We start from the raw sequence: 26670 nt of genomic DNA on the forward strand, positions 1-26670 counted from the left end.
TTAATATGAACATCCGCGTCTATTTATTATATTGGAAACTAATGTTCCACCCATCTCTCAGAACAACCGTTACATATGACTAGATCAAAAATAATACAAACAGTATCCATAATAACAAAAACAACCTATAACAAATTGTTCTAATAATATTTGAGTGAGTGTTGTGAACTTCGATTTTAAAGATTAATCTATCTAATATTTTATTGAATCTTGAAAGTAGAAATTTTATTTTCTTGTTCTAAAATTGCTTGAAACTAAAATTATATAACATAGTTATTTTTAGAGTAATGTTTCTTAACGGATTAAAAAATGTCTCATTTCGGACTTGTTTTATTGTACTTGTTCTCAGTACTGTCAGTTCTGTGATCACTATTCTAATTCCCAGAATAACGCAATTCCAATAAAGTAGTAACTTTCTCTGCTTAACCAAGAATACAGTTAACTATAGTTTATCACATTTGAACTAATCCTACGGTATTAATGTTACAAGTACGGTGAGACGTTCTACAAATGTCATCATTAGACAGCGGATTTGTATGCATTTGCAACTTGTAAAGAACCTTCAAAGTTTAAAAGATGAAGAATCGAACGCTACTTTATTTTTATTTTAATAAAGATTTAAACACAAAAAATTAAGCTATATTAAACTGCAGTTCTTCAAATATGCTTATGAAATTCTTATTTTACCCGAAGATGCAAATAACCCGACGTCTAATCATCACCGTTATTATTCCTACATCTCCATACAAAAGGCAATCATAAGAATTAAGCAACATTTAACAAAAAGAAAAACAAATTAAGATTGGACGAATTGTAAATGACTCACATTCATCCTACTTTCAATTTTATATTATACTTTGTATCATCGTCTACGAAGTTAAAAAGACTGCTGTATAATAAGAGATCAATTAACAATTTCATTGACTACATCTACAATGTTAACATCTAAGCAATCAAATGGCTTAACCCTCCCTGACATTTCCATTAACCATTTTGATTTCGATTGTATTATATTTCGTTTAGTCACATCAAAGATAGGTTTTTTTTGTTATATTCAAATGTGGCTTTTCTATTACTTAAAACTGGCCTTTTTATTGGAAAAGCTACAAGTTTCTTGTTGACCTTTTTGATGAACAAAGTTACGAGCATATACAATAAGTCGTAATTAAATCCTCTGAATCAGAAAACATTTATTTACGTTACAACCTAAATATAACATAATTCAATTATGTTTTATGTATCCTTTGTTTCATATATTTGCAATTTGGCAAGTATATAAATATTTGTGAACGATTATGAAATAAAAATGTAATGTCGAAATAAATATTTACCTTCCTGTTGAGTCATAAATTGACTCAACAGAAAATAATTGACGAATAATATTTAACAAGAAAGAACCATTTGTAATACTAGTAACAAAAGTAATATTAGTAACAATAATTAATAATAATTAACAATGATTTATAAAACTGTTCATAATTTTCATAATAGCAATATGCCCCTCATTAAGGATACTAATAATTGTAAAAACAAAACATCACAACAATTTTAATACATTAATTTCAATTATCATGCTTTTAACATTTGATACCTAAAATAATCATTCCTTTCCTTTTATAATCAATGTCCTAATTTGTATAACATACAGCTGAAAAATTGGCTATAACTCTGTCAATATATTTAATTTTGCATTGAAACATTAAGAATATATTTGCCAAATTCATGCTGAAGAAATCGATTTTTTCGACCGATTACATGCTTTGTTCCTTTCAATTATATATTTATTCATTTACTTGTTATAATGAAAGTCCCACGAAAGTCGTAACACTATTGGTTTTCATTTGACTATTACCAATATAAAAACATTATGGTTCCATTAACAAAAACATTGATACCTTATAATCTCAAAAGATGCAATGTTTGCCCGTTCATATCTGATCCCAAACTTGTTTTTTTAGATGTTCAAAGATATTTGAGATATTTGACAATGTGTAAAAAATATTTTGAAAAAATTACCATTCCTTCGAATAAAAAACAAAAATTTTTATATCACTTTTTTAAATTTTTCTATTCGAGCTAATAATGAAAATTTATACATTGCGTTTTGCAGATCATTAACGTTATTAGAGTGTGCAGTTAAAGGTAGTGGAATCATATCTCGCTTTACCATAATTTTTATAAAATTGTTAATAATTGATTGAAATCTACAACAAGCATATGCGTTCTTAATTTTCTTTATATGGTCAGATAACAAAATTGAAAGTTGCGTTAATTTGTTGAATTGTAATTTTTAAAAATTTTGTTTCTACATTGTTTAGCAAATTATTCCTCTGCCATCTTCAACAAATTTAATTGTTTGGTTCAACTTAAAAAAAAATGTTTCCGTTTTGAAGGGCATTCAAATACTTTCGTGATGCACTGTATCTATGGAAAATGACTATAAATGTTGATCTCTTCAACACATTTAAAGCGAATAAATAATCAATTTGACTAATATACCTGTAAATGTTTTTAATTACCACTAACTGTGTCGATACAATAAACAACTGATTATTAAAAAAATTCGCTAAATTAGAGTAAACCTTTCATCTGCAAACTAGGTTGTTATCGATCCCATTCTTATTTTTATAATTACTCTGAAATACGAAAATCTTTCTAAAAAAGAGAGACTTCGTTGTTAACGTAAATAAATAACATAAACAAACAGAGCAAGTAAACAATCTACAGTTGGTCAACTTGCAGTCATGCTGTAACGAGATATCATGATAAGAATCGCGAGTAATTCTGTAATTGTTGATGCATTGATGAGAGTTAATTTTTTAAAGGTTAACGTAAACAAATAACATTGAAACACTTAAAATTATCGCGACATTAGTTCAATTTTGTAACGAAAAGTTACAAATAACGAATTATTCTTTTATGATCCTATACAATTTATATAGCATTTGGTTGCGCATCTTCAAGTAATTTCTTATTTTTTGGATTTTTTAGAATAAAAACTATCGTCTGGTATTCTAGAAATATGGAACAGTATTCAAGAATTTTTGAGAATTCTTTAAAACGTAAAAGCCTTAAACAGGCTATACAGCGACCCAGTATGCAGACGTCGGTGAAAATAGAGTTGTAGACGGAGGATTAATCAGGCGAATCCCTCGGTTGCTTAAATGTTAACATTGTTATGGTACTGATAGTAATTAATCTATGCTAAACAGTCTTTCTCACGTTCCATTTCAATTGGACCTTTGCCCCAGATTTTTCGGTTCTTTGTGTAGGGGATGAGCCCTACAAGAAGCCCAGAGATAATGATCCCACCACCGGCCATATGAAAAGACATATCCCATGAATCCGTCACATCGAAGATCCAACCAGCCAGTGGCGGTCCAAGAAGATTCCCTATACCTTGACAAAGCAGGCTAAGCCCGTAAGCGGTTGTAAATCTCTCCAAAGGTATCAATTCGACAAGTATCACCGGAGTGAAGCTAAAGCTACTCGCGAAGAATAGGCCGAACGCTGCCGAGGTGGCCATCAACAGGTTGTAGTAAGGAGTTAGTATTGACATTAGGGTTGTCGCTATACCGCAGGCAACCAGACACCAAGTGTACGTCTTGCTAACGTTCATCCAAGGTTGATCTCCAGCCCAGCCGAGACCAATCTGCAAACAGTGCCAGGTTCACATTACAATGGAGATTCGTTAAACGCTCATGTATTATGACCATCATCCACTAACGGAAAGTAACTGGAGCGAGCTAATTGCAACTAAATGCTCGCGAGTTGCGTATAATTCGGTGAAATTAGTTTGATCGGATTAACCTTCGTGAGACGTTGTTGACAAATAGGAACAGACATTTCGTAATACATACCGCCTAATACGTTTTAATAGCGCATGATAATAAAAAAGCAATTCTGTAATCATTTTCTGTGTTTGAGCTGTGGAAGCTATGCGAATGCTTTGATTGAAAATAAAAATACATAATAAATACATTAAAATACACTAAAATACATCATAATTAAAAATAGATGGAAAACAATTTTTCTGACATGATCTTAAATATTTTGATATGTAGTACGAAATGAAATAAAACGGAAATTTTACAAATTTTATCTATTTGCAATTTAAATAGTTACAATTAAATGAAGAAAATAAACTAAAAACCACTAATTAGATGTTTAAGTGTAGCTACAACATCCTCCAAGATAAACACTTGAAATTTCATATATGTAAATCGTTTTCTCAGTGAATCGTTTGGATTCGCTATATTTCAATATATTTCACGCCCCTGTCCGGCTAGGCCCTCTACGAAATTCCATTAACAAAATTGAATTACCATTCCAATCGTATTGGTGATGCCAATAATACTAAGGAGATTTGCAGCGTCAGGTTCGGAGTAACTGTTCCTAGTAAGATGCTCGGCAAGGTAGAAGTAAGGCACGATAAACCAAGTGAACAACAAGATCGTTGACAGTGATAGTAATAAAAAGTGTAGCTCCAGGAACATAGAGAAGTCCATCATGCCTTTCAGTAAATCTAACAATTCGCCGTACCACTTCTAAAAGTACACATAAAGTTAAAATAAATAAATTTGTAGTATTAAGTTTCTCTAATTTCCAATATTGCTAATGGCTTAAGAAAGCGATCCTCAACTTGCTTGTACAAGTTGTACCCGATACAATAATCAATTAACTATTCATTCATTTTTATCAAATATTTTAAGGGGAGATGGGCTACAAGCCAATCTAAGTAAAAAATCAAGAATAATGATTTTACTGTAACCACTTTATTTCCAAGTCATTAACGATTAAAGTTGTCCAGTTGCGATGCACGAGGCAGTTTTCTGTGACTATCTTCCGCACGATACGTCATTGTTTGTGCACTTTCTGACCTGACTTACGAGTGACAGTATTGGTGGATCAGAAGTACTTTTCATCGTTATTATCTTGAAAACGAAGCCGTTACTTACGTTAATTTTGTTGACACACGTAGTCGAACACCCTATATACAATATGTATACCATATAGTTCTTATTTCTGAAGCCTTCGGATATAAATTGTGCTCTTTTGGACTTGGTTTCACAACGTTCGGAAGCATTGAACAAATAATTCAGGAGATGCATTCTTTCAATTTTTATTATAAGCTCCGATAAAAAAGGTTGACTAAAAATATCATTTTTTTTTATTCTATCAACCAATAGCCATTTTTGAAAACAATTTCTTAGCTTTTATATAATGAACTGAATTTCTTCTAACGTTCCATCAAAATTTAAATCGCTTAGTTCGATTATGAAAAAATTAAACGGTGTACGAATACTTTGTACACAGATTATAGCTTACACTCGTAAGTGTTTTAAGTCTCTAGGTGCGTACACCAGTTGTGTATACATTTGCAAGATAAGGAAAAAAAATGTTGAGGACCACTGGTGCAAAAAACGATGATATTTTAATGGGCAAATGTGAAAAGTTCGCTTAATCAAATAATTTCTTATAATGTTCTAAATTATAACAATTGTATTTTGTTTGAAAAGCTAAGGATAAAAATTGAGCTACTTTTAATGTATCAAATTACATGTGGATGCAGCGTGGTTTTCACGCCTTCGATTTATGAGTAGTAATAAATGTAACAAAAGATTTGATATAGTACCTCCTCGTTTTCTTTTGCCAATGTAGTCATACTGTTCCTATAAATATCTGGGCAGCTACTGGCTCTTAATCTGTACTTGTGCAAATTTAAGGCAGCACCGCGATACATAACAGAGTTCCTGTGAACTCTGATATCCTTGAAGTAGTGAGTATTTGTGTTGAATTGCCTTCTCAGCCATGGTAGAGAGTCCGTTCGGACAACACCGCAATTCAGATCTCCTAAGCGTTGTTTGGAAACTGATTTTACCTTTCGAGCTTCGGTTCCCTAAAATAATTCGATACAATAACCATAAAATACTTGCACAAAGTATGTTTGTTGAGTGTTAATAATAAAGCAAGAGCTTGATATGCACAGTGAACGATGCAGATATTCATTATAGTAATACTATATGGAAATAAAAGAGACTGTATTTTTTACATTTTTAGTTTTTACCGTGACCCAGTGACATCAACTCTCACGAATATCTACAAAACTGTTGGTGATATCCAAAAATGTTTCAAACAAAAGCTGAAGAGCGATTTGAACGGGTACATTACTTGACGCAAGTACTTTTTCCGCAAATGGATGCCTAGAGAACATATGAAGGTCAACTGCATTTTTTTAAAAATCGAATCATATATTTTTTAATGTAATTATATTATGTTACTAAAGGACAGTCAATATCTGACACTACGGTTGCATTGAAATATCTTAATGGTTCACAACCGTAAATAGTTTAGTACATTTTTGTAGCGAATTATGAAGAATTCCATTTAGAATAGCATTACAAAATATATGATCACAATTATAATCGATCGTAATCGAGCTGTAAATGGTCAATGAAGAAAAATATGACAACTTTCATTTACGCTAAATTTATTGTGGAACAGATTGCGGATCTCTTTGGATTAACATATGTATATTATATAATATACATATATGTATACATATATAAATGTTTAAAGTTGAAAAAGTATGTGTTGCTAAGATATTCAAAAATATAGTACATAAACGAGAATTTGCATAGAGATCTACAATCTAGTGATAACTTTTGCCTCAGTTTACTCACTACATTTTCAAGTTCTTTGGTCAACAAAGGATTAGCCTCTTCAGATTCTTTCTTGGATATCTTCTTAGTTACATGATTTTTTACGGAACTGGATACAGGTCCTATTTGGACATGATTTGCTGTATTTGTATCATCGCATTTCGGTTCATCGCTTGCTTGTTTGATCCTTTGAATGGACAAGGGGAATGTTAAAATTTTTAGGCAGACAAAAGTAACAATCAAACGATTACAAGGGAACCATCTAACATAATCGCAGTCGCCGTAAATTATTCTATTATTATTAGACTGCAGATCTTCACGCAAATTCAAGCGTTTAACATTATACTTATTAGCAATTATTTGGTACGTTACGATTAAAGAAGATTATTAGGACATATTAAGATGATTGTATAGAAAAGATATCGAAGCTCCTCTTTTTACAATTATGTCACAGATATCTCTGAATTATATCATTAGAAACAAAATTATTAACCAGCAAATCACATTAGGTGGTCCACCGTATTATTAATTGTAAGGGATACATTATTTAATAAAAGCTACAACCTCATAGACATTGTGACGATGCTTTTCTTGGCAACCTCTCCAGCGGAATCATGCAGTTTTTTATCCGAACAACTTCGACACGACAAAAGATTAGGATAGTTCTCCAGAATGACGTTGTATAGTCTTGGGTTACTGGCCAATAGTTCTAATACCTCCATGGGCACCTGCAATTCTCAAAAATAGATATTTCTTTATAATTCCTTTATCCTTTTTGCCAAGTTTTTAAACATTAGATAGACTACACATTTTTTCCCTTTTTGTTAGATGTAATTCTTAGAAAAAAAATAATTTAGAAACGATTTATTCCTAACAGAAATTCTTGAAAGTGTTTTCACTCTTAAAGCGCACTTTGATAAAATTGTTTTTGTACTTCAAATACCCATAGACGTGTATACGTCAAAGATTAATAAAAAATAATTCGAATTGTTCTTTTATAAAGAATTCCAAAAAATGATTCGATAAATGGCATTCAAAACCAAAATAATTTCATGAAAATCCCCGTAGGAGATACCTCCGTGCTCACCTTCTCGTTATGCCTGACAAAAGTAGGCAGATTAACGACGCTCCTGAATCTAAAATCCCCATTATCCGCGTGCGGGTCCTCGGTGGTGGTGCTCAGTATCTGCAACAAATACTCAGGCGCATGACCGCTCTTCAACATCTTCCTAAGCTCCTCAATCCCAGGGAACTCATCAGCGACGCTTCCGGTGGACCTATCGCACTCGGACCTGGTTACCGATTTTTTCGGGGTGTTACCATTCTGCTTTTGCTGCTCCATAACCCACCACTCGGGATCTCGCATGACCGTGCCGCAGACGATCATATTGAAAAAGGTGCCCGCCAGTAGCAGGCAGGTGCCTCGCCATCCGTACTCCTCGATGAAGAATGTAGTCATGGGGGCGTACACGAAGGTACCGATACCAGTGCCACAAGCACCCAGACCTACAGCTAGTGTACGCTTCTTATCGAACCAATAAGCGATGCTCACGACCGCAGTGACGTAGCACAAACCCAAACCGAGACCCGCGATGACTCCAAAAGTCAAGTACATTACCTCGATGGTGTTGCTGAAGCAGCTCAGCACAAAACCAAACCCGGAAATCAAGCCACCTAGAATGGTCATACTTCTGCAACCATAACGATCCACCAGTGCGGACATAATGGGACCAGACAGTAACGGCACTGCCATAAACAGCGACCCGATCCATGCCGTCTTCGACTTCGAAGCTCCGAACTCCTGCAGGAACTCGATGTATAGTAACCCAAAGCTGAAGGACACTCCGTCAGCGATCATAGATATGACCAAAGAAGCTAATACAACCACCCAGCCCCATCCGCCGTCAGGTACTTTAGGCTTGCTCTGCTTAGCCTTGTTAATCTCTTCGTCCTCCAAATCCAGAACACTATCCGAATCAATAGAGTCTCGAGTGTCGTCTTCGCGGTAACCAGGATTAGTGGTGATAATAGCTTTCGAGTCAGTAAACTTTTTATTATAGTCATCCTCATGGCTGAAATACTCTTTCTCGAGTGGACTAGTGTCGAATGAATTGGGCACGCTTTTGTTGGTAGGACTGGGGCCTAAGGTGAGATTTGGTGATGTTAGGTAACTGCGATCGATAGGCGTGGGTGGTATTCTGTCCTCGGTACAGTCCGTACCTGGGCTGAGCAGATCGATTTTATCTTGTAGATCGTCGGCCAGGCTGAGGTTCTTGCTTAATTCTCTGCCTAGCTCTAGCGAGGCTGTCAAGAAGGTGTCCTTGTCGGGTGATAGGGATTCGACGCTTCTATCTATGGTACGGGCGGGGGTGGATGGCAGAAGCCTCTCCCCAGCGAGACTGCTGAGGTCTTCGGTGTTCCCGGAATCTTGACAAATTTCGGAGCTCCTTGTAGAAGAAGCGAGACTCTGTGACCGGGATAGATCGATCGGATCCAGAGAGTCCGGATCTGGTGTATGACACGGTGTGCTAGGGAATACGGTCGGACTGCCATTTTGCCAGCCAACTATCGGTGCTTTTCTATATTGCCGGTGAATCGAATTGCTTTGATCTGTTTTGTAGAAAGGCCTTTGGTAATGATTCTGATCTTTCGGTACGCTTATCCCATTCCTTTGGAGCGTGTTCACGGAACCGTTACTACAGAGATTGTTGTTATTCCAATTGCATGGTGGCTTGTACGGGACGGATTGCCCGCTCGATTCATCTCCTTGATCGCATAAGACGTTTTCGTTTCGATCGGTCATGGTTCTTCTAAATGTAGGTGTTGGCCGAGTGAATCCAACGGCGAGGCCAACCTTTCAGCCCTTGAATCTCGCTCGGGAAGGATCGTCCACGCCCTTCAGCTACCATAAGGACTTCCCAGCCGATCGGGGGTGGGTCACTAAACGACGGTCGCTTCAGCATGCACGCTTCGACCAGTTGCTTGTCCTGTGGGATGATTTTACATTAATATTTTAAAGAAATACTATTTAATAAAAGTATTACTCTAAAAGAAGGAGCACTTCACTTATTTGTATCTTTTATATAATTAAGCAGTGATTAATAAACACATTAAGTGAACTTCAAACTTCAGGGCAAACTACTCGTTTAACGCTCAAATGATAATTTAATAGTTCTTTAATGAACTAAGATTAAAAAATGTTCATTAATCATTTTTACAATGGCGACAGCCCATTAACTTGTAAGTCCATTAATTATCTTGAATGATATGTATAGTCTAGTAATTTCTTTTAACATTGTTATCTAAAATAATACCTGATCGGTGAAAGAGTTAATTTATTTGTGATGATTCTTACCGAACCGATAAGTGAAAATCAATTTTACTTTGCAGCATTAGACATGCTGTAAGAGAATAGAATATTACCTAACTCTTCAAGCAGTTATATCTAAAATCGTTAAATAATTATTAGATTAGGAAGAAAATCCGACCTTTCTTCCGTTAATAGTACAAATAGTGGAGGAATTATATAAAGTTACTGCTGTTTATGCGCGACTGTTAGAGGCATACAGCAGAAATCATTGTTAATAAAATATTTTCAAAAGACAATTTCGATGCTTTACTATCATCTTATTATCTTGCTTAGTGCTGGGTAAAAGTATGTATTTGAAATAAAAATATAAAACTATCTTCAGAGATTATTTAGTAAATCATGTTAGTACTAATTATGTTAAAGTGCTAAAACACTTATTTGATTTTACAGATGTATGTAAATAGTATTTCAATTATGTATTTATTTGAAATGTACCTAGCTCTGATCTTGCCCCATGAATTGCAAGATCTATTTATACATATGTATGTATTTCATAACTTCCTCATTGCTTAATACAGAAACCTCAAAATACTTATTCTGAAATAGGCACTCAATCTATAAGATATACGAAATGAATATTCTTATGCTTAATTATATAAAATGTACAAAATGGAAAAGTGCTCTGTTATTTTGTCTCGCATTTTATGTGACTAGGAAAATTAAATACTTGTAATAGTAACTGCTGTAAAAGGAAATTGAGAATTTTCGATTTTCCACAATATAATAACTTCGCTAGTTTATTACTTACCCATTACATAAATAAATATTGATTCTTTAAGAGTCTAATATAATTTTCAATAACAAATTATTCAACGTACAAGGGACAATCTATTTTTAACATTGCTATCTATCTATAGAGATTAATCGAAGCGGTAGAATTCTCACGTCACATTTCGCCTTTATACTATTTAGAACGTACTTTTTAGTTTCTCGATATTTTCTTAAAATAACTGCAGTGTTTTGAATATTGCATTCGACAATCGACATATTTTTAAGACAACTTAGAATCGACCTTTCATGCGACTCACAACCCCATATTTTTAAGCAATATGAGTTTATCAAATGTAATTTATATCCACAACGTTCTGAATCGTATAAAAACGTTTCTCAAACACTCCAACAACATTAGTAAAGTGTCCTACGTATAGCATGAGTGTAGGTTCACGAAAAGTGGACATTAATGAACAGTGGTCACTGATCACTAAACTGCGAATTTCTATGCAAAATCGAAATTATTTGGAGCGATTTGTAAGAACAGGTATCAAATAGCAGTTAATATTTTCTTTAAAAGCTGTAATAAATGAAAACTGAAATAACAGCGTCTTTAAAGCCTTTGTAATAACATAATCATTATAAATGCAGAGAACCGAAGTCTAGTGATCAGGTATATCCGATCATCGAATATTAGTAACATAAGCAAACTGAAAAAGAGTTACTAAACATAGCTGGAATAGAAGAACAAAATAATTTTATCAGAAAAGAAACGATTATAAGAAAAAAAAAAAAGAAAAGAATAAGGTCTACTCACCATAGAGGTAATGTAAAATGACTTATTTCCAGGAGTGCATGCGTGTCTGGGTGTAAGAGTGTGCATGCGACACTGAACGATGTGAGCAAATAAAAGAAATCAATAAAAGGAGAAGGATCTATAAAACCATCTGCGCTAAAACGAGCTAAGCATACAGCAGCCTATTAGATACTGATGAAGGCTGTAAAAAAATTATAGCAGGAAACTTTCCTGAAACAACACAAGCTGTACAAAAATCGTTTTAGTGAACTAAAATTAATTCTATAAATTAGCGGTGTTACGGCAACACAATCATCTACGTTTATCAACAACATATAGTTAGACACATATTTACATATTTACAACAATAATTTTGTTTGAAATCAATTGAGCAGTTTTTATCGTAACTTTTTACATTTAATGCGTAACAATAAAAATCTTTGTTGGTAATTAAACAGTGGATATATGTATTTATTGCAAGAAATGAATGGATGAAATATGAACAAATGAAAGAATTTAAAGAATTCGAGAATGTCCTGTCGGCTTATTAAAATATCATAACAGAATATTATTCGACTGCTGTTTCTTACAACTGATGCAGACAATTTTTATTTTGCACAAAGATCCGCAATCTACTGATAGTACAATTAAACTTCTTTATTCTAAGATCTTCGACGTGAGAAAGAAAGTTAGGTATAGTGACGTCATAAATGTCAGACCGCGCTTTTAAGAAATAGATTCATTATAATCATCAAATAGGTCGGCTTCTGTGCTAAGTTATAACATCGAACCTACTCGGAACAGTAATGTATCATCTGCAAAGCAGTCATTGCCAGGCTTCCGTGAACGGCAACATGTTTCGTCGAACGAAGCTCTGATTTCACGAATTTCATTCAACACGAAATGCGATCGGGCAATTCCGCGAACACGCGAAGCAATAGTACTTGGGAAGGTGCAAAAAGAAGCAGCGATGCAATGTATAATGTAATGTAAGATTTAGTGCTCTACATATATGTATTATACGTTTGTGCACATAAGGCCATAACTCACTAAATTAATAAGCATTTCTTGGTTTATACTACTATTAACCCCTTACCGAGTAAACCCTTACCGTACTTTAACGATTCGGACTCGCGATAGAGATTTCTAATAATAAGCTGTTACGTATTAATGTTCATCCGTTCCTTTAAGTAGAAATCAAATTTTATTCTCTTGTCACCGATATTGAAACATTCAAGCAGATGTAAGCATATAATAAATATAAAATTATTTTTTCTTGTAAGAAATTAGTGTGATCGAAAAAATTCTAATAATAGTAATTGCAAAGAGAATGATACGGCAAGGGGTTAATGAATTTTTATGATAATTACGGTCACTGCATTACTCGTTAATAATATACATTCTACAACAATACAACATTTTTAACGTCCAATAAATTTAAAGCAACTTAATATTTTGAATGTTCAACTAGTTTAGTAAAGTAAATTCAGAGAAGTACAATACTTTCAATAATCCATAAGTTCAGAAAAATGTAATATTTTTAATACGCAACAGATTTACAGCAATATACTACTTTTTAAATATTCGTTAACGTTTGTTAATACATAGAATTTAACATATTATTATAATTTTTTATAAATTTAATTACCAGATTTTAATGAGTTCAAAAAGTTTGAACAATGAGAATTTGTCGTTAAAATCTTAATAAAAATGAAAAAAAAACTTAATAAACTATGGAAATTAAATCTCTTTTTACGATTCACCTTATTTTGTATGCTTTCTTACCGCGTTATGTAATGATTCTAATACTTAACGATTCCTGGCAACATTTCCGAATTTTCCAAGAATAAATCTATTCCGGCGAACTATGCGTCACCAGGTCAACAGATATTGAACTTTAGTTAATAAAAAGGAAGTAACGTATAGTCGATACGTGGATTTATACTTTCATGAGACTTAATGAAGTTACAATAGATTTCATTTCACTCGACTCATCCATATTATGTTTTAATGTTTTAATGTAACATTGAAAAAGATATATTCTTATCACGTTATGTGTCATGTTATTTATTGATAACTAAAACTACGGGCTGCCCCAAAAATGTCTAATAATCCGGAAATAGAAGATAACTGATGCCATTTCAAGCAACTTTCTCCTTTACAAAAATTTTCTTCAATTCATCATTAACGAGTTATTAACAAAAAATATTGACCAATGCGAAGCGAGCTCCGCTAACGTGAGGCGGCCGATCCAATGAGCGAACGAAGACCAGCCGCGTTGACGGGTTCAGCCGCTTTGCGTCAGCGGTACTCGACATTTTTCGAACTGTATCAGACGCCAGTGACCGACGATATAAGATTTTAAAAACGATATTATTCTATACAAATGAATTTTTTAATAATTTGTCAACTATTAAATAATATGCCAAAATATTATTTGTTATTAAAAGAAATTTTAAATAGTATTATTAAAACACGGTATTCACAATTTTTTGACATTCTTTCAATAGTTTCATCGTATTTTCAATTCTACCTTGAATAGTACGATATTGATTTTTGCCCACGTGATTGTACGCCTTATGGATCGATAAGACATCACATATCATCTCCTATAGCTACACTGCTAAGAAAATTTCCGTTTCGAACAACTATAGCGATTAAATTTTCCGCGTGGGCTATTGGCATTAATACTGAAACTACTGTACTCATTTCAAGTTCCTTATTTTACAATTACTGATATCACGAAGCTACTTAAACTGAAATTGTGAAATACAAGTGCATTTGTTAGCTAGCCTAGAATATGAAATGTCACGTTAACTGTTAACAAATGCATCTTTGAGAAATTATTCAACTATACGAATTTACATGAATTCAGCAATTTCGCATTTTAAATTAAAGAGTTTTTCTTTTGATTTTTAATATTTTACCATTGGCTGAATCTTTTGTTAAGAATTTCATATAAATGTTAACTATATGTTGGTTAACATTCATATTTTATAACTATGTGAACTATATGTTGGTTAACATTTATATTTTATAACTATGTTAACTATATACAGGGTGTCCCGGAAATCGTACTACAACCGGGCAGGGGGTGATTCTACATAAAAGAAGAAGAAAATATTTTGGTATAACATTTTTTCATCCGGTGCTCCGTTTTCGTGATAATCGACTTCAAAGTTCGTTCAACTTGTAAACCATTTAATACAATTTGCTTGTCGCGTATTTCACTACTCTGCTTGTCTCTGTCCGGGACAGTGTTTACAGTGAAAATTACGATTTTTTAAATAACAATTATTCCTGTTGAATCGGCCGCGGTGGTAAGATACGTTTGCCACCAAGATCTCCGGACCTCACGCTTTTAGATTTCCATTTATGGGGTCATATCAAAGAACAAGTTTATAGCATGAACGATATTTCACATGTTACACATTTGAAACATAAGATTACTCAGGCATTCGAAAAATTAAAAAGCGGTGACAACTTACAATCTGTCCAGATGTCATTAATTCATCGAGCAAACTTATGTATGGAACAGCAAGAAGGACATTTTTAACAATTATTGTCGCATTGTAATAGTAAGTAGTAAAAAAGAATAAGAAATGAGTAATCAGTGGACACACTTTGTATTGTGTCAACCGCACAATTATCACTGTTTATAAACACTGTCCCGGACAGAGACAAGCAGAGCAATGAAATACGCGACAAGCAAATTGTATTAAATAGTTTACAAGTTGAACGAACTTTGAAGTCGATTATCACGAAAACGAAGCACCGGATGAAAAAATATTATACCAAAATATTTTCTTCTTTTTTTATGTAGAATCACCCCCTGCTCGGTTGTACTATGATTTCCGGGACAATCTGTATACATATAAGAACTTGTATATTTGTTTGTGATTTCTTTATAGTTCCAACTTAAAAACATAAAAAAAAATTTTCGTCATAAGTTTACAAAATCAGAAATTGTTGTGACGTACATTGGATCTTTGATATCTTCTATCGTAAAACAAGATGTAGTAATTAAAAGTTAGTAGGCTGTTGAGTTCTACAATTTGTAGTTTTCAAGAGAATCAACTATGGATTAGAATTTTCCTGTTTGTAATACACTTGATTGATACACCGAATTGCGATAGCGACGATTTCATATTATCGTGAGACAACAATAATGTTTCATATCATCCAGATCTATTACAAATGTTAGGTACGTGAAAATCTCTCGAGATCACTCGAGATAGTTCAGATATTTACCCTTTAAGCTTCTACCAGTTCTTTATCGAAAGTCGATGTAAAATAATAAACAATTTTAAATTAAGATTAAGTGTTTCATCGTTAAATAAAATTAAATAGAGTATGACTTTAATTTAATAATAATACGTACGAAATGTTAATTTTATGTTTCATCACATGTATGTTTTATGTAAATGACATTTCAATATCGCACGGGCGAAGTTAGAATAACAGATAAATGAATACATCCATTCGATGATAAAAATTAATCAAATTCTGTGAGATGATATTTAATAAGTAAGTCAGTTTACTAACATTAAAAACTAATTCAAAATTATATTGTTTATTTATATTATTTTTATATTATATATAAGTATGTTAAGTTTACTAACATTAAAAACTAATTCAAAATTATATTGTTTATTTATATTATTATTATATATAAGTATGTTAAGTTTACTAACATTAAAAACTAATTCAGAATTATATCGAACTGAATTGGTAATTCGCTTGCCTGATTGTTCTATCGCATTTTGATGCAGCTTGGCAAGGGTGTGGTACAATGCAACATTTACATCGCTATCATTTCAGACAATTGTCACGATTGCAACGAAGCTAATGGTAATGGTGTTAATTCGTTCGCAACACGCGAACGATAGTGCTATCATTATATGAGTAAATATTTCGTCCTTACAATTTCTATGATCGCTACGTCTAAAATACCCAAAGCAAAGATACATGTTTCAGTGTGATTAATCACTAAGTGAAGATTTTTAAACTGCAAAAAAATTAATCTGTTACACAAATATCTTTTCTGGCAAAAAAGCTATAATGTTATTAGAAAAAATTAGGAACATGGAAAAATTGAAGAATCGTAAGGAAACAAAAGGGTCAGTCAAGCTATCTGATACTGATTAATGGTTCTTCAACGCATGGTGTTCTTTTGTCGTGTCAAGTCGTTGACTATATAATATCGATTAGGTCAGATATGCGCGTGGGACCAATAGCAAGGAGAAAATAAAATTTTAGCACATCCAAGGTCACGTTCACGGTTCGTATTATACGAAATCACTACCTTCGTTACCATGATCGATCGTATTATAATTGGACGAGAAGAAATATTCTTTTGTAGCTTATTATAGAATATCTAAATGGCATGGAACTCGTGCGAATGCTTAGTATACTGTAATCGATACCGCGTACGAGAAAATAGAAGTTGGCATTTCATTTTCCGTAAGAACGCTTAGGTCAAAGGGAAAAGAATTAGCTGCAGATGATCCGAAGAACAACGGTTGGAGAAAAGTCACCGGACACAACGGGGAATGGAATATTATTGTTTCTTTCCGTCAAATATTTTTGTATAAACAGACTTGGATCCTTACCGAAAACAAAAGTTAGCGACCGACCGTGATAAAACAAAAAGATCAAACGATATCTGAGTCACTTTTTACTCGATCAGACTATTGCCTGTTACATCTACGTATTCTTGTTTTGGAGTGTACTTCCCTTAGCAAAAAGTGCTCCGTCACACAAATCCCGTGACTACTATTGTATTAATAAATTGGTGCGTGTGAAATGCAGTTTTTTTTCTGAAAACAACGCCTATGTCCAATTATTTATCTTTCTGACCTTGCTGCTTGAAATAGGACGATGACTGCTGATAGAAATGACTAATCATTTTCAAAGAAATGCATTCCACGATCCCATTTATGTATATAACAATTAATATCACAATTATTCAGAAATATGTTACAAAAAGAAATTTGTATTGGAAAGAGGGATAAGAGTATTTATTATGTTTTGTATATTGTAGTATCGTAATATAAGGCTATCGGTATAATATAAGGACAACGTAGCTTTTAAGACATTGGAGGAACCAAGAGGCGCGACATCGAAGGGGGCGAGCGACGTTCGTTGTTGCAGTAGCAAAGAAAAGTAAGAGTTGTCGAATAGTTGTATTGTCAGTTTCGGTGTTTTCTGTTAATTATTCTAGTCTATGGTTCTCTAATTTTAAACGTACTTATTATACAGGGTGTTCCAGAAATTGTAGCACAACCGGGCAGGGGGTGATGCTACATAAAAAAAAGAAGAAAATATTTTGGTATAACATTTTTCCATCCGGTGCTCCGATAATCGACTTCAAAATTCGTTCAACTTATAAACGATTTAATACAATTTGCTTGTCATGTATTTCACTGCTCTGCTTGCATCGATGGTATGGTACGTTGGCCACCAAGATCTCCGGACCTCACGCCTCTAGATTTTTATTTATGAGCTCACATCAAAGAACAAGTTTATAGCATGAACGTTTTTTTTTACTATCAGTATATTGTTTTTTAACAATTATTGTGACTGAATTGCTAATGAAAGGAACTGTCATTATAGGTGCTTAAAAAAGGGTGGTTCCATTTTAAAAAAGTCAAAGTGATTTGGATATTACTGAAAAAAGAACATAAAAACCAAATTTTTTATAGCATCGTGTCAGTCCCATTATACCATCAAACTTTGTCCTTACCATACTTTACGTATTTTTAGAAACAACAAAGATATTTGAGGTGCTAACGTTTGGTGACTCACCCTGTATATATATTTTTCTCTTTTGAGTCCAAGATAAAAGAAAACGAAGTACTGAATGATAACAGTATCGTGACTGTAAGAGTCGATATTTGAACTTTAGTTGTTGCGTGTTGTGTTTTGAAAAACCTCTTTAAGATGTCTGAAGGAAACGATAGCGTTGTTGAAGTGTCGCAAGCAAGTCTATGTGCTTATAAATTGGAAGAAATTGTAACAATGACGTTAGCCGATCTAAAGGAAGAATTCAGGAGTCGCAAGCTGAAAACGTCAGGAAGTAAGAAGCAGTTGTAAGATCGACTTAAAGCAGCCAAAATTTTGCAAATGGAACACGACGAAGAAGAAAATGATACCGATGGCAGCGAGGACGAAGACGAAGGAGGCGATATGAAAAAGTGGGAGCGACGGATGCAGACACTAACACTCAGAGATGTTGAGGTGTCCATGTGTACATTCAGCGGAGACGATAGAACTAACATTCGTTTTTGGCTTGAGGAGTTTAAAGACCTGACGGAGCTATGAGAATGGAATGACGTACAGAAAGTTATTTATGCGAAACGATTGTTACGTGGATTGGCGAAATTTTTCGTCGGCTATGAAGAATGTTGACGCAAATGGGTTGAGATGAAGCAGGCATTAGAATTCGAATTTTCTAAAACTGTAGATGCGTAAAAGATACACAAAAAATTGTCACGTAGAATCAAAAAACCGAATGAATCGTATCAAGAGTACATTTATCAAATGTTGTAGATTGCTAAGCAAGCAGATATGGAAGTTTCGGTAATTATTAGATATTGTTGCGGACTTCGGGAACCTCGTCCGGTTCCCGTCGCCCCGTTTCACGAGTTCGCGGCATAATTAACAATTTATTTTCACAATTCCTTTCAATACAATATCGTTATTAAATTCAATGCGTTTTCCGTCACGAAACCACCACTGCCGAAGTTCAGCTCGGTTGGAAGACCCTGAACCATGTTGCCGTCTTTTATTTCGGCAAGGGAATTCCAAGGCGGCACCGGTCATCCATCCGGTGTTCGTAACAATATATTATTAACGGAGTTCAGGATGACGAAATAAATGATATTGTACGGTGCCAGAAACCGGTGCGAGTTGAAAGAAAAATTTGAATTTTACGGAGACACGAAGGAGAAATCCAGAACGAGAAGCAGACGACTGGAAGAGAAGAAGAGGACGACCGTCCACGAAGTTTCATTACGGGAAGTACGGCGATGTTTTTTGTGTGGAAACCGATACCGTTTGAGTGCAAACTGTCCAACGAAAGAGAAATGTATAAAGTGTTTCAAGTGTCAAGAGTATGGGCGTATTGCGTCAAATTGTAACGGTACAAATAGTACAGTAAAGGATGTGAGTAGTGCGTTTAAAGAGTCGAGAAAGAAACACGTTAAAGAAGTACAAATCGAAAATTGTAACTTGATGGCGTTAATAGATTCTGGAAGCGATCTGAATTTGATGTGAACGGATTATTATGTTAAAATTGGTGCTCCTAGGTGAAATAATAAAATTTTACAATTTCGTGGTTTTCGGGCAGAGAGCGAACATACATTAGAAAAATTGTCAACAACCATTACAATAGATCAGACAACATATCCAATAAATATACACATTCTACCTAAAACGTCGACGTCGCACAGTTTTATAATCGGTACAGACTTTTTAGATTGTGTAGAGTTGAGTATGAGAGGAAGAGAAATTTCTATTAAAAAATTAGATTTGTCGGAAGTTTTTCATATTAATGTCGAGATTATAGATAACGATACAGATTTATCACATGTGGAAATTCCAGAATGTTGCAGATTATAACCGTTTGAAACACAAGAAGTAGAAGTTAAAATTAGTTTACCATTGCAAGACGAGATCCCTGTATACGAGTGACCGCGGAGATAAATCTGAAGTTAATAAACAAATGACGTCATAGTTGAAAGATGGAACAATTCGAGAGTATTATTCACATTATGTGAACCCAGTTGTGTTAGCAAAAGACAAGAAAGGCTCCACTAAAATTCGTGTTGATTATAAATAGTTAAATAACAAGTTTGATGCTTGATAGAGCATCAATTAGATTTGCAAGGCGTAAAAGTATTTAGTACATTGAAACCATCGAGACCATTATCAAACTTAATAAAAAAAAATGTAAGATTTAAGTTTGATGCGAGTGAACAAGAGACTTTCAATAGATTAAAATTGGCTTTAAGTAGAAAACCTATGTTAAAGTTGTATTATGTAGGTGCAATATGGTAATATTGTTGCAGCGCGAGAGTAAAGACGGCGTTTTTACTGCTCCAGCCGAAAAGAGATATACAAGCTACGAGCTTGAAGTTTTGGCGATTGTAAAAGCGTTGACGGCACACATGAAGTTTATGGGTCATTGATTTTCGTCTGTTGAAAGGGGCGGTAGAGTTGTTCTGGAAGTCGAGGAGTAAAGAAGCCCAAGAGTTGTCGAGTAGTCGTGTTCTCAGTTTCGGTATTTTTCTGTTCATTATTCTAGTCTATAGTTTTCTAATCTTGAACGAACTTGTTATTAAATATATATATATATATATTCCTACAATATTTTTATGGATTATCGTTAGCTCTTCCATCATACTTTTCATATACATGATATCGTGTAACTGATGGTGCAATCGGATAAGTGCTGATTCTACGTATAAAAATAAGTCGAAAATATGGAATAATCGTTTTTTGTTCAAGATTCCCTCTTTGAGAAAAAAGTAATACTATTGAATAGGAATCAAGTGGCACGTCCGGTCATTACACACCAATTCTACTTCCCGCTGCACTACAAGTCACGCGAACTTTACGTATCTCTCAACTTAGTGTTCTCGAAAACGAGGCCTCAAATGAGAAAATGTTATTCTTTGTCTTAACTTATTTTTTGACGCACAATCAGCCCCTATCCGTTTGTACTACCAGTTACATGATATCCTGTATATTTGATTAAACTATAAATATGTTTCACCTTAGGTATAAAAAGCTAATTGAACGATGATGAACTGACAGTAACAACGAGATCAGTTACACCAGAATTATTAAGTTCATTGTTCATTATTAAAACTGTAAATTCGACAAATGTTAGTTATTAAATATTCCGCATCGACGTAAACTTAAAAACTAAAAACAGAATTATTTTTGCGTCAATTTAATGCAACACCATTTGTCTTCTAGTCGTATTTATATTCAAAGATCCCACCCACGATAGTTAGAGATTGTATTGGGCCTCGAGTCGCGAATTTTCGTGGCTAGTACACATTGTAGATCAATTGCCAAATGAGTCGGGATAAAGGAGGATCCTTCTCGTTGATTTTCTTCTCAACCAGAGACGTAGGAATCGACCAGGCGGTCGCCATGGTGACTCCCCTCGATCACCTGCTTCGAACGTTCCTGAATTGTCCTGTGCGTATACACAAACACCCCTATGGCGCCACCCAAAAGTATGCTTTTCACCTAATCTCTCCCAAACGATAAATTACATTTTTATTGTGAATATCTGCCCCATATCTGAATCAATGCAATCCCCATGGCGCCACCCACAACTATGACTTCGACCTATCATTTTTTTTCTAACGCGACGAACAATATCTTTTTCAATTTTATGTGCGACATATAGATTAATCATTTTTATGCAAATTACCATTTTCGTCAATTGTGCTGTTCAGTATACGAATTAAATCGCATCTCTCGTTCTTACAATCAATTTATAGTATCGTATATTATAGTATATTAATGTATCGATTATGTAAATAATCTCCCGTAAGCTTATTATATTAGCTTTTCCAAGATTAATTCAACGGTTCCAAAAACCAGATAACTTCAAACTGATCAAATTAATCGACCGACTATCGCGTCAGAAATATCCTAAAATTGATTTAATATCTTGTACGTCCGTAAAGAGATTATGCAATCATTATCAAAATTCAAACTACGTATCTATAACGAAATAATTGACGCAAGAGACAAAGAAGATCGAATCGATAACCTGAAGCCTAATAGTATCTTCAAATCTTATACTGATATAGCAAACTCACAAAATTTTCTTATCTACAAAGAACGATAGATAATCAGGAAGTCAGGGATATAATTAATAGTATAGGATAGATACAATAATTTGCTTGTTTCGTATCAAATACTTTGGACAGAAATGTTTTAAATATAGAATGCAAAAAGATATTCGGTACGAAAACTATTCTATTTCGCTTTCATATCTGTTGAAATTGTATAAAAAATTTGATAATTATATTGCAAATCGAATCCCAAATTTTTTAATGTTTTCTCATAGAATGAGAGACACATTTCTACAGAGAACACATAGGATATTTAATTCTTATGTTAATAGTCAACACAAAATAAAAAAAACTAGACTTTCATCCTATTCTCAATTCCGAAGATTTTTCAAGTTAAAAGTAAAAAAAAACGAATCGAACAATATGTATCTGACTATTTAACCGGATTCATATTAGTCACAAAATTTTTGCACGCTATTACATAAGGAAAACAAGTTACAAATCAAGTTTTCGATTTTATCTTATAACAACCATCTCATTCGATTTGTTTATGCAATATCGACTATCTCATTACATTGGATTTAAGATTTCACTTCTGACGCTCAGCTGTATTCTTCAACAAATGATATTTAAACCGAAATATCAAATGTGATTTTGCAGAGTTTAAAATATCAAGAAACTAGATGCAGTAGCGATTAAGAAGTGATCGCGTGACTACTACTAAGTCCTATTTTATATTCTCTTCCTAATAACCTTAAAACTGCGACCACACCCTGTAGGTCATGGTGCATGGTAAGTCAAAAGGGCAATCGATTGTCAGATAATTTCGATGAGAAATATGCTCGACGGAGATCCACGATAAACGCGATGTTCTCTGTACTGCTGCGCAACATTAAATACATTTCGTTCTTCTTCTATTCTTAAAAACTAGATTAATGATTTTTAATAGAGAGTTCATAGCTTGATTTGTTTGAGATAATATAATAAAAAAATAGCACTTGTGTGTTACGCACGTATATTATTTGGACGTATTTTAAGCGTTCCATTTTGCGCCACTAAAAAGAAGACATTCAACGATGGGAATCATAGATCAATGAGACCATAACATCGTCTTAGCACCGGGGTCATAAAAGAAAAGTTCATGCTACTGTTGCATTTTTCGTTGCCAAATGGATTAACACGAGATTTATTTTACAAAATTGGTAATGACAACAAAATGTTACAGTATACGTATAATTACATCGTAATATCCTTTAACTTTAAAAAGGACCTTATGTAATTAAAATGACCAAAAGGTAAACATTTCCTTGTAAAATGTAAACTTCCTTTTATTATAAGCATACATTATAAATTAGAAGAATTTTATGTCGTAGAGATAAATATGACTACTTTAAGACTTTTAAACTAATAATATGTAAAATAAATATAAATTGTTCCTCAAAATATTCAGAAATAAATATTTTGAGAAAGTATTGCAGCGAATTTAATTACCCAATTCCATCACAATTCAATCACCAAGCACAAACATTGAAAACATATTCAATAAATAAACGCTTATTGCCGAATGTTATGCTTAATTCACATTACATACTAAATTCATTATTCTTTAATATAAAATCGCATATAGTTAGTTATTAGAGAAAATTGCAATTTCGTTCGACTGTTTGAAAAAATAAATTACTAATACCAAATTCGTCTGAATTAATTAATAAATAAAAGAACCGTATTTTCTAAACGTACGAACAGGTTTCCTGAATACTTATTTCACAATTATAGAAATGACATAATTTAACACACGTTCTTTACACTTATATTAATTTATAAATTAATAATCAACCACGAGAATAAGGTAAGAATTGAATGCTATCCTCTTTTGCAAAGAAAGCTTGTTTAACTCTTCCTTAGCCTTCAATGTCATCGCACAATATACGTATTTAATACTATTTCCGTATACCATATCGTACCCCTAAAACATGCGAACGAATAAAAATAGTTATGCCATAAACAAGGTGTTTTTAACTCTGTTCATAATTCAACAATTTCTCTTAAGCGTAAATAATTGTATGGGATGAAGGAGAAAACCGCTTTGTCCAATACGACTACAGTAATAAGGGCACTATTATTTATTTATTATTAATTACACATAAATATACAGTTATAATGCATTAATGTAATATAGTATAGTCATAACAGTACGATTCAGTTTTCTTCCCGAACATACTTGACATAGTATCTGTAAATACGTATATGATGTTAAAGTTTCCACCCCAATTTTCTTTTCACATTCAAAAAGCAAATTTTACCTACAATAACAATCAAGAGAGCGACGAAAGTAAAAGAAAATAATATAAACAACAAATTAGAAACTCTATGAAGCACAAGTGTTGTGCATATCACAAAATGGTTTCGTTGCACACAAATAAAGAGAAATATATTTAAATAATTGATGTATTCGTATTCCTCACTTCGATGTTAATAATAAATGGAAAAAACCTCCTACTGCTACGCACACCGATAGATGGCTACATTTCCCGCTACTATCTAATTCGCCACCGATTTACATATATACCGTCTTTAACCGGCCTTACAATATACTCACGGTTCATGCAAAGCCTAAATATGAGTATTCTAGCAAGTCCAGGACGAAAACTATATCGCCTTTCTTTTATGAACCATTTTTCTCATGATTTGGAGAACCGTCAAAACAAAAACTACCCAACTGTCAACTTACCCACGAGAAATGTCCTTAAGCCCTCGTATATCCGTGGACCGCTGAAAAATTGTAGAATCAACAAGGAAACACTGAATGGAAAGTGATCCCTTTGTCAGCTCCAAGTCACGTGATTTCCTCGATCGATATTTATTGACGTTCCGTCTCCTTCATGAGCGCGAGCTTTTTCGATACTGAACGTGCACAACCACTTCGTCGGAACGCGCCCCGTGTACTGAAATAGAGAAACGTTAGGCGTTCACTGAGCTTGCGCGTGCTCACATACGTCATTGGAATCGCTTCTGAGTACACCTGTTAGTGAGAAGAGGGCGTGACATATAAGATATTCCCCTGGCGGCTAAAGATATACAGCCTTAATCCATTTTATAAGATTTAATCATTAAAACCAGAAACGCTAATAAATATCGTATTGGTCCTCACACATTTATGACTTTTACAAATTTCAAAAGCTACTGAAGTATTTATATTAATCCTTTATATGCTGATGATTTACTTCTCTATAACGCAAATTTGATTTTTAAAATACAATGTTGATCTTTACAACTAATAACTTCTAAAGTAGTTGCAATTTATTTATTATTGTTAACAAAACTTTTAATTAATTACTATTATGATGTAATGACTATTGAAAAATAATTGCATTTATAGATTGTAAACAAGTAACATTTATAGTATGTATCCATACTAATTCAAGCACGTAGTACTTACGTCCACATTTCAAACATTCTAATAATATTGAAAGTAATTTTATTTTTATATCTATTATTTTTGGTTATTTTCATATCGTTCTATGTAAATGAATTTTAGAAGAAAATGTATGGAACTTTCTGTATAGAAAAGTTACTGTTATGAATGAATGCTATATTTTTAGTATAAATAACGTTTTAGGATTAGGCGCATTTTAAATAATGCGCCTACCGAGTTGCAACCTGCAATACAATAGTTGTAGGTCGGTAAATGTATAGACGTACAGCATATATAATATGTAGACCTCTGCATTATCGACATTCCTGTCACGTGATCGTAAGGGCTTGTATAATTCAGCGATCTTTTTCAAACAAAACCGGAGAGTATTATGAAATTTTTAAATGATGTTATCTTGAAATTACTTTTTCAATTTAATACATGAATGATTTAATGATTATTTAATAGTTTCTTCTTCTGACAAGTCTATAGAATTCGTTGCAGTATAGTGAATGCGTGCTACATAAATAATTTTTCATAAAAATACATACACTATTTTACTTTAGAAAAGTTTCTCCAACATGTTACGATTGAACCTAAGCGGAACTTTCTAACGTGTTTAGTTTTCACACAATACATTTTCATTTCAATTTTCAAGTACAGCACATCCAGTTTTAAAAAACTCTCAAATAATTTATTTCCTATGTACGCGCATACATACCACACTCGGAGAGTGTGTTTATATATTTATACTGTACATGTTGAGGATAATTTACGTACGCATGCGCCCTGGAAATTCGTTTTCGAAAAATGCTGGAATTTTAACTTGCGTAAGCGTCCTCTACAGTACTAATATGTACTAAATGTGACAGAAAATCTATTGCAAAGCATTTCTT

The 26670-nt window shown here is 33.4% G+C and overlaps 1 protein-coding gene across 2 annotated transcripts; it reads right to left on the reverse strand.

The window, feature by feature from the left end:
• LOC144468725 (uncharacterized) lies at window positions 1-25296 on the reverse strand. 2 transcript variants are annotated; one of them, XM_078178401.1, is made up of 8 exons: window positions 25091-25296; window positions 8883-9649; window positions 7750-8804; window positions 7227-7390; window positions 6684-6849; window positions 5636-5899; window positions 4326-4547; window positions 1-3652 (listed from the first exon to the last, which is right to left on the reverse strand). In XM_078178401.1, the coding sequence occupies exons 2-8, from the start codon at window positions 9463-9465 to the stop codon at window positions 3200-3202; spliced, it is 2907 nt and encodes a 968-aa protein (XP_078034527.1). In that variant the 5' UTR covers window positions 9466-9649; window positions 25091-25296; the 3' UTR covers window positions 1-3199. The 2 variants fall into 2 exon arrangements, with proteins under 2 accessions (XP_078034527.1, XP_078034526.1); XM_078178400.1 differs by having other exon boundaries at window positions 7750-9649.
• Window positions 25297-26670: the final 1374 nt, after the last annotated feature.

Source organism: Augochlora pura, chromosome 4, assembly GCF_028453695.1.
Source record: "Augochlora pura isolate Apur16 chromosome 4, APUR_v2.2.1, whole genome shotgun sequence".
Lineage (NCBI taxonomy): Eukaryota > Metazoa > Arthropoda > Insecta > Hymenoptera > Halictidae > Augochlora > Augochlora pura.